General features: G+C 39.1%; 2 protein-coding genes across 5 annotated transcripts; both read left to right on the forward strand.

The window, feature by feature from the left end:
- Window positions 1-569: 569 nt before the first annotated feature.
- On the forward strand, window positions 570-6,299 carry LOC135614574 (uncharacterized). Of its 3 annotated transcripts, none has more exons than XM_065112072.1 (10): window positions 570-872; window positions 1,021-1,081; window positions 1,239-1,773; window positions 2,478-2,511; window positions 2,731-2,925; window positions 4,455-4,544; window positions 4,998-5,063; window positions 5,156-5,247; window positions 5,375-5,422; window positions 5,934-6,299. In XM_065112072.1, exons 3-10 carry the CDS (start codon window positions 1,415-1,417, stop codon window positions 6,049-6,051), a joined length of 1,002 nt encoding a protein of 333 aa, XP_064968144.1. In that variant the 5' UTR covers window positions 570-872; window positions 1,021-1,081; window positions 1,239-1,414; the 3' UTR covers window positions 6,052-6,299. The 3 variants fall into 3 exon arrangements, with proteins under 3 accessions (XP_064968144.1, XP_064968145.1, XP_064968143.1); XM_065112073.1 differs by having other exon boundaries at window positions 1,021-1,076; XM_065112071.1 differs by lacking the exon at window positions 1,021-1,081.
- Window positions 6,300-7,164: 865 nt separating this feature from the next.
- On the forward strand, window positions 7,165-14,141 carry LOC135614573 (protein NSP-INTERACTING KINASE 3-like). 2 transcript variants are annotated; one of them, XM_065112070.1, is made up of 11 exons: window positions 7,165-8,307; window positions 8,820-8,952; window positions 9,061-9,132; window positions 9,354-9,497; window positions 9,617-9,688; window positions 9,804-9,863; window positions 9,976-10,016; window positions 10,207-10,356; window positions 11,339-11,677; window positions 12,366-12,757; window positions 13,620-14,141. In XM_065112070.1, exons 1-11 carry the CDS (start codon window positions 8,205-8,207, stop codon window positions 13,935-13,937), a joined length of 1,824 nt encoding a protein of 607 aa, XP_064968142.1. In that variant the 5' UTR covers window positions 7,165-8,204; the 3' UTR covers window positions 13,938-14,141. The 2 variants fall into 2 exon arrangements, with proteins under 2 accessions (XP_064968142.1, XP_064968141.1); XM_065112069.1 differs by having other exon boundaries at window positions 7,166-8,307; window positions 9,976-10,073.
- Window positions 14,142-14,723: the final 582 nt, after the last annotated feature.

Consider the following 14,723-nt stretch of genomic DNA (forward strand, 5'->3'; position numbering starts at 1 on the left):
GCGGTCGGGTTGGATACGGATAAATTTATGTCGGTCTTTGGTATCCCGACCCGACCTGTTGGACTCTGACCCGTTGGCTTACCCAGCAAGATGCCTTGGAGACTCCAACCGTCGTCGTCTTCGGGGCCCTCCCGCTTTCCCCGACGCAGGGACAACAGCATCCGCACGCAATCGATTCTTTGGCGCACATTTTTTGATGCTAGGCTACCCTGCAAACATGCTGATTGCTTTGTCGTGCGCATCGCGTTCCCAGACGGTCGATCTATGCGGTAGGGGTGCGGGACACGGTCAGGCGTCGCCTCCTGCTCTTCCTTGGTAACTGGGAGAAGGAAGAGATTCGAAAGCGACGGGAGTCTGCAAAGATAGGTACCAAACACGACACGAAAGTTGAGCCTCTGTTTGTTTATGGAGCTGTGATCCAACTAAAGTGCTTCTCGTTGGGTGCGAATCGAAGCTTGTTTTAAAAGTAATTAAGAAAAATAAATAAATAAATAAATAAAGCAGAATGACTGATCCGAAGTCGGCATCGAGTCGGTGTTTTCCCTCCAAAGGAGCGAAGCATCTCATTAACCCTCTGCTTTTCGACTGCGAGTATCCACTCCGCTTTTCCTTTGCTTTCCTTTCCTTTCCTCATATCATCTCCTCTTTATTCCTTGCAAATCACAATAAATTAATAATTGCGCGTTTTTACCTCTTTGTGATGGAAAAAACCAGCCCAAAGTTAAGCATCTTTCCTCCGTCGTCATCCCTTGATCAGTTGCCAAATTGCGTGGGTCTTGTCTCCTTTCGCTTGCTAATGTTCGCCCGCTGTGTTGGACGCTAAGTGCATTTTTACAGACGTCTCATAGGTTTCGCGCATTTGGGTTCTGCTGGTGAGTCTTCTCTGATTTCTAGTTGTTTCTTGATCGTTTCGGTTCTTGCTGAATGTTCGTCTGATCATTTGTTGCTGGTTTTCTCTATTTTCCCCTCCTTCCTTGTCGTCCTTTCTCTCTCTGTTATCGACGACCTATGAATTGGCAGGTCCATTGCAGACGAGTCACAACCGGTTGATTTTGATTTCACTTTCACTGGTTCTTGTGAGGTTCTCTTTCCCATTTTGTTCTTGTGTTACGCCTTGTGAAAAAAATGCAGACTTTTGAGTTATGCTGGAACTCTTTGCCCCTTTGCTCTCTTATTTCGTGTTGATGGTGATCTCTGCTTACGAGTCCTGCTCGTTAATCGCCTTTTATTCGTTTTAGAATTACGGGGAACCCTAGAAGCTGTCAACAAACAATTTGGCCATGTTCCATCCCTGAGTAATTTACAACTCCGCATGCGTTGAGTGTTTTAGAACAAGCGACATCGAGTCGGGAGGACGAAAGAAGCAGCGGAAACAGTAGCGTCATTGATTATAGCAGAGGGAAAAAATTGCCCCATGCATTTCTCAACAGTGCCTTCATCAGATTCCTGGCAGCCGGTTTTGACGGCTGATTCTACGGACGCATACTATTGGTTGAATTGGAGAGTTTTGCTATGTGCTATTTGGGTGTTATCTTCCATGATCATTGCATCCATTTTGATATGGAAGTTTGAAGGTTCGAACACAGAGACAGAAGGATCCTCGCCAGAGAGCCACTATCCTTTGTACGAGGATGAGCTATGGAGACCTTGTCTCACAGAGGTCCATCCTGCTTGGTTGCTGGTTTTTCGACTTATAGCCTTCGCCATACTTCTGGCATTTCTTATCATCAATGTCGCTGTGGACGGAGGGGGCATCTTTTATTACTATACCCAGTAAGCCGATTTTGCTTTTCAGTAGAAGACATAATTCTTTCCAAATGCTGGATTAATTATTTCTAAATCACGTTTTGCTTGTCCATGTCTAAATATTTTCCAAGCATAACATATTGATTGTATTATTTAAACCTGGTCATTGTGTTCTTTTTTGTCCCCTCACTCGTTTTGCATTATGTAGGAATTCTACTGCTTTTTTTTTTCTTTTGTATATATTATATTTCATTCCCAAAGTTGATCCTTATCTTTCCAAAGTTGTTGTAGACTATTAGGTAATCCTCCTTGAGTAGAAGGTCCTCTACTTGACCAACCACATATTACTTGTATGGTGATGGACTGGCGGAGCACGATGTCCTTCACATGAGCAATTTTAGACTTTTCTTAGCTCAATAATAGTTCCACTGTGCACTTTTGCATGTTTTGTGTAGGGCGTAGATCCTCTGGTTGTAGCATCAGTTACAGGATGGCTTCTTCAGCTCATGAATGCAAATTTTTAACCTGCTTTTGTCTTGTAAAATATGTTGTGACCTTGGCTGCTCCTATCAATTCATGTAGCTTGGTTTTTCTTTCTGCATCTTATTATCTGTAAATTAATTATATTTAGCATATTGTATGATTGCTAATGGCATTACATCTTGCTCTATTCATAATTCAGTATCTTCTCTGTTTTTGAAGATCTTATAATCTTTTTTCATGTTGGCCAGGTGGACATTCATTTTGGTCACCATTTATTTTTTGGTATGTCCTTAAACTTTGAAGATTGCAAGGCTAAATTTCTTGTATTTTTTCTTTTCTCTGTTTCCATGTTGATTGATGCTCCCTTTTGTTTTCCTTGTGTGAATAATATTTTGGTTAGCATGGATAACTTTTCTTTCACCTAAACCATTCCAAGTGCTCATAAATAATATTTTGGCTAGCATGAATATGCATGGCTCACACATGAAACTACACTTCTAGCTTGGCTCAGTGCTGTCTGTCTATGGGTGCAATAAGTATCTTCGTAAAGTTACTGGGGATAAAGTTGCCGTCACAAGGTCAGATGCAGAGCATGGAACATATGCAGCTCCTGTGAATGGTGCGAATGGAATTATTCAGCAGTCTGGTGTGCGTGCAGCTGGCTTTTGGGGTAATTTGTTTCAAGTAATCTTTCAGGTATTATCTTTTCTTTTATTTAATTAAGTAGTCATATTGCATGTTTAACTCATGTAATTGCTCAGATTGAGCATGGTGTAGTCACTGACTTTGTAATTTTTGGTAAATCGTTAGTTGATTGTTATTAAAAATGAATCATGGCCAACATAAATCTGTCTGTATAATTGTAATACCATAAGCTCAATCAGTTTTTGCATATATTACTTTTTGTTTGTCTTGCTTTTGAATATTTATTGAAACGTGCCAGGTGTATAAATAACTTCCTAGGATGCCTTTATTAGGATTTTAGAGTTTGTGGTTATATTGAGGTTTCTTGAGTAAAGGCAAGTAATTTTACCGAGGTGTATCGGACTGTCGAGTATGTCAAGTTATGCAAGGGTAAATTTGTTGGAGATGGCTAAATTTCTGATGATCTGAGAATCTTGTTCTTGGTATTATCATGGTAATGATTGATGATGCCTATTTTAACAGGGAATGGGACATAGGAAAAAAAAATTAAAAAAAGGAAAAACACAAATAATTTGAAAATTAAGATAGGAAAAGGTACAAAGAATTTAGAAGTTGAGATATGATAGATGCACTAAGATGCTATAGATATGACCAAGACTCGATCACGTCATGTAGCTGAATTCCACAGCATGACAAGGTAATTCTTCTTTATGATTGATAGGTGAGGATCTACTTGGGGCAATTGAAAGAGGTATTGCAGCACCTCCTCTGAGCTGCATAGTCTTACAGCATTTTGCTTTCGAATTTCAGCAGTTCATGTTTCTGATGGATAGTACTGAGACATTAAGTTTGAAGGTATTTAGGAACAATGTATTTGTTCCAAGAATTAAGCCAACATCAATTGTCCAGGAAAAAGTACATGAAGATTCTAATGGGAATGTTGGTTTTAATTCATCTACATTTTTTTCTTTTTTACTTGTGGCAACTATCTTCTGGTCCTAAATATACAATTTTGTCATTAATTTTGTGGATAATTTTTACTAGCATGTCATTAAATCTATGGTTTGTATTGATTTGGTCCTTGGCTTATTAGTGCTTTGTCATTAAAAGATGAAGATGTAGTCCTGTGGTTTGCTTTGCCAGTTAACATTCTTTTAGACTCTTTTGACCACTGGAGGTTTTCTCCATTGTTATGAATTTTGGCACTGAACAGCATGGTAGACCTTCCTGCAACCATCTAGAATTTAAGTCAATGTAGCTAGTTCTTCTCTTAGTCAGTTCAACCTTCTTTTGACCACTGGTGGTTTTCTCCAGCGTTGTGAATTTTGGCACTGAACAGCATGGTAGACCTTCCTGCAGCCATCTAGAATTTAAGTCAATGTAGCTAGTTCTTCTCTTTTGTCAGTTCAACCTTCTTTTGACCACTGGTTAACATAAGTTCAGCTAATGAGAAGACGAGACACTCTGCATAGAATTATGATATTTGTTGGCATATTTATCTACTAGCTTTTGTGTCAAAAGCCTTTTCTTTCATATACTTTTGTATTCAGGTGAACTGATATGCCTCCTAATGTTGCCAGACAAGTGCAGGTGCCGTAATGCTCACTGATTGTGTCTTTTGGCTCATCATATTTCCATTTCTGGCCATCAGAGATTATAATCTGAATTTCGTAAGTATGCCTGTTCCAAGAAATTAACTTAATTTTTATTGAGACTAGAAGGCCAACAATGATGGTGAACTTCAACCGAGAAATATTATGATTTATCTTCTGGCACATCAAGGACATGCAAGCATGGTAGACTTATTAATTCCCTGATGGAACTGCTTCTTCTTATGGTACTTGCAACAGGGTGGAGCCTTATTTTAGTGGGTCAACCGTAATATAATTTGCCTACGCTCTTGATTCTCAATTAGACATCAACAAGGACTAAGTGATAATGTCATCGAGTCATTGCATGCCTGTTATAGGACTCTTGTGCAAACTCTTAAGAGAATCACCCTTTTGTGCTTGATCAGATTTGGTTTGAACAAGGCTATAGCATTTCTCTAAGGAAAAATAAGATACATTGGACATCAAATATAGTTCCGTCATTTACAACGGACATTTGCTTTTGTATTGCAGGTACTGATTTGTATGCACTCGCTCAATGCAGTTTTCCTTCTTGGTGACATTGCCCTGAATAGCTTGGTAGGTTTTTCCTTTTCCATTTGTGATTTAATTGGAAAAATTTTACAACATAGTATGTCCATTATTGACACTCTCTCATGTAATTTTACTAGAGTTTCCCCTGGTTCCGGATTGCATACTTTCTACTTTGGACCGCAATCTATGTCATATTCCAGTGGGTGATCCATGCATGTGTGGATATCTGGTAAAAATTATTTGATTTCTTTGTAGTTTATACCACAGGAAATTATTTTTGAGAAAAAAAAAAGGTTTCATCACTTGATCTGTTACTAAAATTTAATCGCTTGTTCTTTTTTTTCTTCCTCCTACAGGTGGCCATACCCATTTCTTGACCTGTCCTCCACTTATGCACCTATATGGTAAGTTGTTTTATTCAGATAAAATTTGATTCTTTTTGTCTAACACCATGATTAGAGGAGTTCTGCTGATCCAATTGGATATATTTTTCTTTATAGTTTTTCAATTGAACTGCTGCTTTCTTTTGTCTTCAAAGGAGTCCAACTGACTTTTGTTAACTGTCTTCACAAAGTTGCATTTTTGACATGCTTTGTTGGAGTTTCTTGAAATTAGCACTCCGTCGAGCCTCTCGATTAATTTCCTAAACATCCGACATTGTTAATTTGACAACGAGCCAATTTGCTATGTTGAAATAAATCCAACCAAGTTCAGCAATATTTTATCTTTTAGGATGGTCACCACATTGAATTGGTTGGTGCAAAGCAAATTAGGAAATGGGCCTTGGTTTGATTTACTGGCTGTGTAGACCTTGATTCTCTCTCTTGATGTTATAAACTTTGCCAAACGTGGAAGATGAGAACTTTTCTTACCATAATTTGAACTTGATACTTAATCCCTTTCATGAAACTGCAGGTATTTCGTGGTGGCGGTGATGCATATCCCTTGCTATGCTGCATTTCCTTTAATTATAAAGATGAAGCACATTCTACTCTCCAGATGGTTTCCTCTGTCCTATTCTCCAACTAAGTAGCTGCCTACTAAACAACTAGCGGCCGATGAGAGTACAAGAAGTAGTTCTTCCGTAAAGATCGTGGCCAATTGAAAGCAGCTAAACCGGAAACTACCGTCGGGAGGAGCTTCATCTGAGTGGGAGACACTTTGGGTTATGACCACACGGAAATGACACTGACATTATCAGGGCTCGAGAAAATAGATGAAGATTGGCTCCTTATACTGTTGTGAATTTTGCTTTTGGATATGCTGTAAATTTTATAGACACATCAAGCATTCATATTCATTCTTTCAATAAATCTTTCATATCAAAATTTTCCCTCCTTTTTAATTTTCTCGAGTATCTAAGACCCCTCCCTTCTTTCAACAAGTAACATTTGAGAAAATGTGATATTTTTAACATTTTAGCGGTTCAACTAAATCTCTTGCACAAACGTTCTACAGCAAATTCGTTCATAAAGCATCCGTCCATGATAATAACTATAAAGCAATTGCTCGATGATAACACAATCAATTTCATCTATAAAACCGTCTCCCAATAATGATGTGACCAAACAAGTAAGTCATCATGTTTTAATCCTTTACACTGAAATATAATAAAGGATGAATGGTAAAGAAGATTGACACAATCATCCTATAGTGATATCGACTCATCTCTACCATTAATATTTATTCATCTTGATATGTTAATTAAGAGTTCGATATTTAGTCTCACATTAGTTAAGGAGTAGGAGAACCAATGACTCGTAAGTTTGTTGGATCATCTTTATCTTTAATAACTCATGAGCTTCGAAAGGATAAAATCATACGATGAGCCCACCAAAATGTAAAACCACCAAAATGTAAAATCGTGGATATGCTCATCGTTCAAAGTAATAATTTTTATTTATCACGTGTATATATATATATATATATATATATATTCTGAATCATCTAATATATATTTTTATTTGAAAAGATCACAGGTCGAATTTCCAGAGAGGGCTCTGACAATAACTAAGATTACTAATATGTTATATAACTAAATTCCACCTTAATAACACTAAAATTCGTTGTTGCGCGACGATGCCGTGTATTTTATTTATACACGACAGAAAGAGACGGTGACAGTAATTATAAAGAGCATCTCTGTTCTTTCACGCACCCCCACACCGTGGATGTTTTCGCAGTACATCTGCGCCCGTGTTGGCTTTGGCAGTTTGCGTTGGCCCTTTGCTTGTCTGCTTGCAGTGTGGCTTTTGCCCTTTTGTGAGGGGTCGCCGAGGAGGACGAGATGGGACTCCCAGAGGCCAAGGAATCCATCCGTGCCCTTGCCCTTGCCCTTGCTGTTGCTGCTTCTGTCGCTTGGCGGCCACCACCACTGCTGCTTCTCTGCTGCTATAGCAACAGCTCCAACAATAACAACAATCATAACAGCGTGACCTCGCTTTTCTTATATACCTCTCCTCTTCCGCGACGAAAAGAAGGAAAGCCTCGTTGAATATGGCAGCGACATCTGTGGCTTTCCGTGCCTGCCCGCGCTCGTGTTGTCAACTCCAATCCTGAGGCCATAGAGCGCTAAAGTGGCCCCTCGAGGTCTGCGGAAATACAACGAGCCAGAGAAGAAGAGAACTCTGCCTTGCTGCACGATTTCTTACGACTTGTTATTTTCTCCTCTCTTCTCTTTTTCTTTTCTGGGGTTAACCGGGTGAAGTTTCAAGAAAAGGGAAAAAAACACGAAGACGGATTAAAATATCCGTGATCTTTGCTGAAGTTGGAGTTCGCTTCTGATGTTTTGGGTTCCATCAGGGTTCCTGTTTGGATTTTGTTGATTCGCATTAACCCGAGAGGGCAAGTTTTAGGGGAAAGGTGGCTCCTTTTGAGGATTGGCAGAAAAAAAAGGTGGTTTCTTCAAGGATTTGGGCAGGAGGATGTTTCTTCTTGTTGGCCTTGGACACTGGTCTCGGAACCGCGCTAAAGATTTCATCCGATAGCTCGCTGTTTGCATTTGTGGGTCTCGCGGGCTTTGGATTTGGTAATAAGCTGGAATTAGGAAGCTGAACTTGTGCTATGATTTGTTTGCCTGGGATGGTCATTGGGTGGGGGATTAGTGCAAACATGTTGGCTGCGGCAAAAGGGTCGTGACCGAGAAGGACACGAGAGGAAGGGCAGAATTTGGAGTGGGGAAGGAGCATGGGGAGGAAAGCTCTTCTCTTTTGGACGCTTTGCTTGGTGCCGATGGACTTCCTCTGTTCGTCTTCCGCAACACTCTCACCTTCTGGTATAAATTATGAAGGTCAGTAACACTCCCGTTAGTTCCCTCGTTTCTTCTCTGTTTGATCTCGAACTTAAACAACGACAATAGCTGGTACGCTTAACCATTATTGTGCTCCTATCACGGTGTCAGCTTCAGCCCTTACCAAGGATCCTCTGCTCTTACATGTTCAAATCTGTTGCAAGCTTTGGAAGATGGGATGTTACTCGGAACCTGCCTTTTCCTCTTGTCGCCCTGAGTGTTTACACATCCCGTTTTCTTTCCTTCGTGTTCTCAAATTCTATTATTGTGGCATCTGAATCTCCCCGGATCTGTGATTTTGTGCAACAAACTCTCATTGACAGAGATAATATCCTGATCTTCCCTCCCTACCTCTTCGTTGTGCCACTGGTGTTCAATCACTTCTATACAGCAGCATTATAAAGTAACTGTAGATATAAAATGCGATTGATCACTACTAAGGCGCATGTTCTATCTAGTTATAGTTTTCTTTCCGTTTCTCTGACGTTTGATTTTGTCATCTGCCAATTCAGTGGTTGCATTGATGGCTATAAAAATGGAACTACATGACCCTTACAATGTTTTGGAAAATTGGGATATCAACTCAGTAGATCCATGTAGTTGGAGGATGGTTACCTGCTCTGCAGATGGATACGTTTCTGCCCTGTAAGACTAAGTGCCACATTTTGCAGCACCAAACTGCTTTTCTTGTTGTTGCATCACTTAGTCATATACCATCGTTGTTTCTTGTTGTTTGCTACATTCTTCTGACAGGGGACTACCCAGCCAATGCTTGTCTGGCATGTTATCACCTGGGATAGGAAATCTTACAAATCTTCAGTCTATGTAAGTGGCCAAACACTATTTGTATTGGTTATTGAAGTTTAAGCTGTATTATCAAAGTTAAATTATATCAACACAGATAGTTAACAAATGATATTACAGGTCTGCTTGTACATTTTTACCATGAAGGATTCGTTCCTTCAATTAGCTGGCTACTTTTATATGGATGTTGTTATTTTTATGAAATATTTAATGAACACAAAATCTGGTACTTATTCCTGTAGGCTGCTTCAAAATAATGCTATATCTGGACCTATTCCTGCTGAGATTGGCAAACTGGAGAAACTCCAAATGCTGGACTTATCCAACAATCAGTTCAGAGGCACTATTCCTAGTTCACTTGGGGACCTCAAGAACCTGAATTATCTGTATGATTTATACAATATTCATAGTTTGTGGTTCTTAAAAAATAAAATTTACGTCACTCCATCAATATTTTGGATCTAGAGGCTTATGATCTTTGTTTTTTTTTTTTTTTTCTTCACAGGCGACTAAACAACAACAGTCTATCTGGACCTTGCCCCGATACATTGTCCAACATTATAGGCCTCACTCTTGTGTATGTCTTCTCACCTGTAACTCAATTCAATTCAAAATGTAGACCCTGAGTATTCACTGTTATACATGCCCCTTGAAATTTATAATGCAATTTTAATGGTTAATAATACTTACAGGGATCTTTCTTATAACAATCTGAGTGGTTCCTTACCAAAAATATCTGCAAGAACTTTTAAGTAAGCTGTCAATTTTTTTTGTCTTTTCTCTCTACTTTGTTGCGCTTAGTGGATTAGCCAACATTTAAGCAATGAACTCTTACATATAGTTCCTTTTCGAGTTTTCAACCAGCATTATTGGAAACCCTCAAATGTGTAGATCTGTCTCAAAGAGTAAGTGTTCTTCTGTATCACTCGATCCACTTTCATATCCGCCAGATGATCTAAAGGGTAAGCTTTAATTCTGAGGTTCCTCATGCTGGAGAGTTTCTAGTCTCATGTATGACGAGAATACTGAAAACACTTAGGTAATCTTTCAAGTTCCAATGACTGCTCTAATTAGTAGGCATCTTCGATTTCTCAGCTCAATCACAGCTTGGAGGATCAAAGAACCGGTGTGCTGCTGTCATAGTTGGTGCCAGTGTTGGTTCTGTCAGTTTGCTAGTTACTGTCATTGGCTTGCTTCTTTGGTGGCAGCATAGACTCAAGCAGCATATATTTTTTGATGTAAATGGTAAGGAGTTAGTATTCTTTTAAGTTACTTATATATTTTTTGCATCCATCTTCCATTATTCTACCATTTTAAGGAATGGATGACTGACAAATTTTAGCATTTCATGTACCATATCAAACATTTGCTGTGCTGATTAAGATACTGTATATTTATCTATCTCTTTGACTTTGACACTGAGACCAGATTCTTGTCATATAATTATGCTGCTTTTGGCACATTGATGAACCATCCTGGACATTGGTAACTAGTTCATGCTATGCTTGGAAAACTTCATCTAGTCAACTTACAAGTCATTTCTGTACCTTAGACACATCTTGAACAATCAGATATTTCAATTATCAAGCATAATGAATTGTCTGTTGTGAGTGATTGTCTGCAGTAACCATGTCTCCGACCACATCCATGGAAAGGGTAATTTGCCTCTAGCCTCATCTATGAGAAGACTTTCTACTTAGACCTGCTCACCATTCTTAGTACTAGGTCTACTGTGATACTAATTGTCACAATCCAACCTGATCGAAAAATCATTGATAGGCCAGAGACCAAGTGGTTCAAAATGTCTATGCCCAAGTTAATGATAGCAAACCCATTTAGTCCTACATACCAACACAGATTTTGTTACCTTCTAACGTCAGACTAAATGAGAGTATCACCGGGTTCCCTATCTTGATTATCCATGTAGCTGGATTGATTTATCAACACTCAGATTGCTTGTACAGGGTAAAATTTGAGCAATTCATTAAATATTCAGAAAAATATTTTTTTTTAGATCAGAAGATGAGGAACTAATCTTATGTAAACATTCCAATGATTCATTTCTCAGGACTCTCAGCATATCTTGGCTGGCTTTCTAATTTGTCATTCAGGATGTTATTTGAAAACTTCTTGTGTGAATTTGTGGCTTTTAATAGCTATACAGCCACAGTTGGTAAGTTGGTTTTGTATGTTCATGTACACTCTTAAGACAAATTTTCTTTTGCAGATCAATGTGATTCAGAAGTGTGCTGGGGGCACTTGAAGTGGTATTCATTTAAGGAGCTTCGAATTGCCACCAACAACTTCAACTCCAAAAATATTCTTGGAAAAGGAGGGTATGGTATTGTTTACAAAGGTTGCTTGTGTGATGGCTCCATAGTAGCTGTTAAACGTTTAAGAGACTATAACACCATTAGAGGCATTCAATTCCAAACTGAGGTTGAAATGATAAGCTTGGCAGTTCATCGTCATCTACTTAGGCTTTGTGGATACTGCACGACAGAGAATGAGAGGCTCCTGGTCTATCCTTACATGGCCAATGGTAGTGTAGCTTCTCAATTAAGAGGTGAGTGTCCTACATGATTTGCAAGAACTAAAGAAAATTATGAAGTTGTAGGATACTTATCAGATTCATTCTTATCCAGTAGCAACTACCGACCATTCATATATTGATAATCAATATCCCGAAAACACAAGAAATTTTGAACATCTAACATTCTTTTTCAGTGGTCTTCCTTGGTGACTGAGGTAACCTAACATTACACACCAATCTTATCAGTGTTCTCTTATGAGTTCTGTCATGATAATGACATTTATTTAAAATAATATCTGCATCCTTTATGAGAAGATACTGGAAATTGCCAACATGGGTTGCATCTTAATGCTACCAAAAAGGTCAATTGAAAATATAAATGTTTCTTATAGATTAATGCCCCATCTAATTATGGTATGATATAATATATGGCTTTGATTCCTGTGAATTTCTTTTTACAGTTAAATGGTGCCTTTTCATGTTGTTCCAACTTCCAAGACCTTCTAGACTATTTCTCTTGCTGCCTTTCTTCCTAGGGATTTTGCCCTTCTGTTCACACGCACCTCTGATCTAACTGCAGAAAAGTTCATCCCATGATAACTTAAACCTAGTGATAAGATGTAGAAAGTCCATTTTGTAGTATGACTGCTGGTTACATAAATTAGAACATTTAGCAAACTGTTTGAATATCTGCCTTCTCATTGTTATTAATTTCTGACAGAACATATTCATGGTAGGCCAGTTTTAGACTGGTCAAGACGAAAAAAAATAGCTTTGGGGACGGCCCGGGGATTATTTTATCTGCATGAGCAGTGTGATCCAAAAATCATACATCGCGATGTAAAAGCTGCCAATATTCTTCTTGATGATGATTTTGAAGCAGTGGTTGGAGATTTCGGGTTGGCAAAACTTTTGGATCATCAGGAGTCACATGTCACAACAGCTGTTCGTGGAACCGTGGGGCATATTGCGCCAGAGTATCTTTCGACTGGCCAGTCATCAGAAAAGACTGATGTCTTTGGATTTGGTATACTATTACTCGAGTTGATTACTGGTCAGAAAGCATTGGATTTTGGAAGACTTGCAAACCAGAAGGGTGTAATGCTTGACTGGGTAAGTTACCTGTCTGCTACAAGTCGATTCTAGTATGTCAATATGCAATTGTCTAATTTTGACTTTTAAAAAAAAAGGAAAAAGAGAATCTCAATTGACGCGTGTGAATGTAGCTAGAGTAGCTCATGACAAAAATGCAAAAAACTTCTTACCCTTTTTGTTTGGTGTCTCAATTTAAGGCCCAATCTAAATCAAAATGACTGAAAGGAAGAACCGATTGTTTGTGTTTGGGCAAATTTATGCCGACTAGCCGTTTGAGAATGAGCCAAAGGTCCAAGTGGGACCTGAATGAATGGTCTTAAATGGTAATGCTGAGTGACATAATCCACAATATAGTTCTGTCCTATGTTATCTGATTCACAAATCTTCTCGATACTCCAAGACATAAGAGTGTCATGTGAGACCTTTGGCTTGCTGTACACTGCAAAAGTTCACATGTATAAGATACTATTGTGTGTTGACTGAGATAAACTAAATGCTATGTGCTCCTCAGAAATTGGAGGAGTTGCATTGAACATAGTTTACTCGGAACAATATTTTGATCCTCTACAGATCTAATATTAGTGAGAGCTTTGTGCACCAGACCATCTTTTCTATTTCCTGTGCTTGTCCTAGTTCGGTTTAGAATTTTGTTTCGACAAATTACCATAATTTTGTCTCCTTTATAAGAATGTGGTTTCACCTTTTTTTTTTTTAAATTTGATTCATGAAGAATAGGAAAACTCAAGATTGATGTCAATAGGCTATAACCTTCAGTAGGACCAGCTGTACATCTTCTGAAGCAAATGTACAATTTAGGTTGCTCGGTTAGAGATTCTAGTGCAGTTCGCTTAACCTTTTCTTCTTTCTTGGGCATTTGCAGGTAAAGAAACTCCATCAGGAGAATAGACTGAATATAATGGTGGACAAAGACCTTAAAAACAACTATGACAGGGTCGAGCTTGAAGAAATGGTTCAAGTGGCTCTTCTTTGCACACAATTTCACCCTTCTCACCGCCCAAAGATGTCAGAGGTGGTGAGAATGTTGGAAGGTGATGGCCTTGTCGAATCGTGGGATGCCTTGCAGAAGATGGACACCCCAAAATGCCGATCCCTGGAGCGACAATCTCCCAAGTATGTGGACTTCATGGAGGATTCGTCATTGGTGTTAGAAGCGATCGAACTTTCAGGCCCCAGGTGAGCATGATAATGTCGTTTATTGTAAGTAAATTGGTGAATTATTTGGGAGCTTGGAAACGGAAGCCAAGTTGTTCCCTCGTATTTTTAGTCAGAGAACCTTTGTGTGCCATGCATTTATTTGTGCAAATGAAGAGAGGTTTGTATATGCAAAAAATATTAGAAGAAGGCGGGACAGTTCGAATATAAATGTGGCTATGGTTGCTCACGGTGGTTTAAGCCCCGCATTGCCGGTCAAACCATCCATCCATCCATCTGCATGTCGACAGTCCATCTTATTCGAAAGAAATAGATGAATAAGTGATAAATTGAATTCGCATTACATCTCCCCGTGCAACCAAGACATCACAGACATCATCCCGTAATCCAACATACCATGAATTGTCACTTCCTAGCAAATATCACCTGCATCATAGGCCACCACTTGTTGCAGAAGACACCGCATGATTGCATCCTCAGATTCTGCATGGAGCACAAAAGCCGCAACTTGGGGGTAAAGTTAGTCACTATATCATCAGGAGTACATCGAGTGATCACCAGCTTCACACGCCATCATCCGTCAAACAAGCACCTTCACGGTTTCCAGGGCCTATCGGAGAACTGCAACCGATTGATTACCTATCCATATGCAATATGATGTCTACTCTTAGATTGGAGGTCGTGTTAGATAATATTCCGTCAGGCTCTTTTTTTGTGCTCACGCAGCTATGCACTTCTATGGTCCCGTTGTATTTCATCGATACCCTAGAATTCATTATCATACCATATTTAGCCATGACTAGATGCTATG

This window comes from Musa acuminata, chromosome BXJ2-6 (genome assembly GCF_036884655.1).
Source record: "Musa acuminata AAA Group cultivar baxijiao chromosome BXJ2-6, Cavendish_Baxijiao_AAA, whole genome shotgun sequence".
NCBI lineage: Eukaryota > Viridiplantae > Streptophyta > Magnoliopsida > Zingiberales > Musaceae > Musa > Musa acuminata.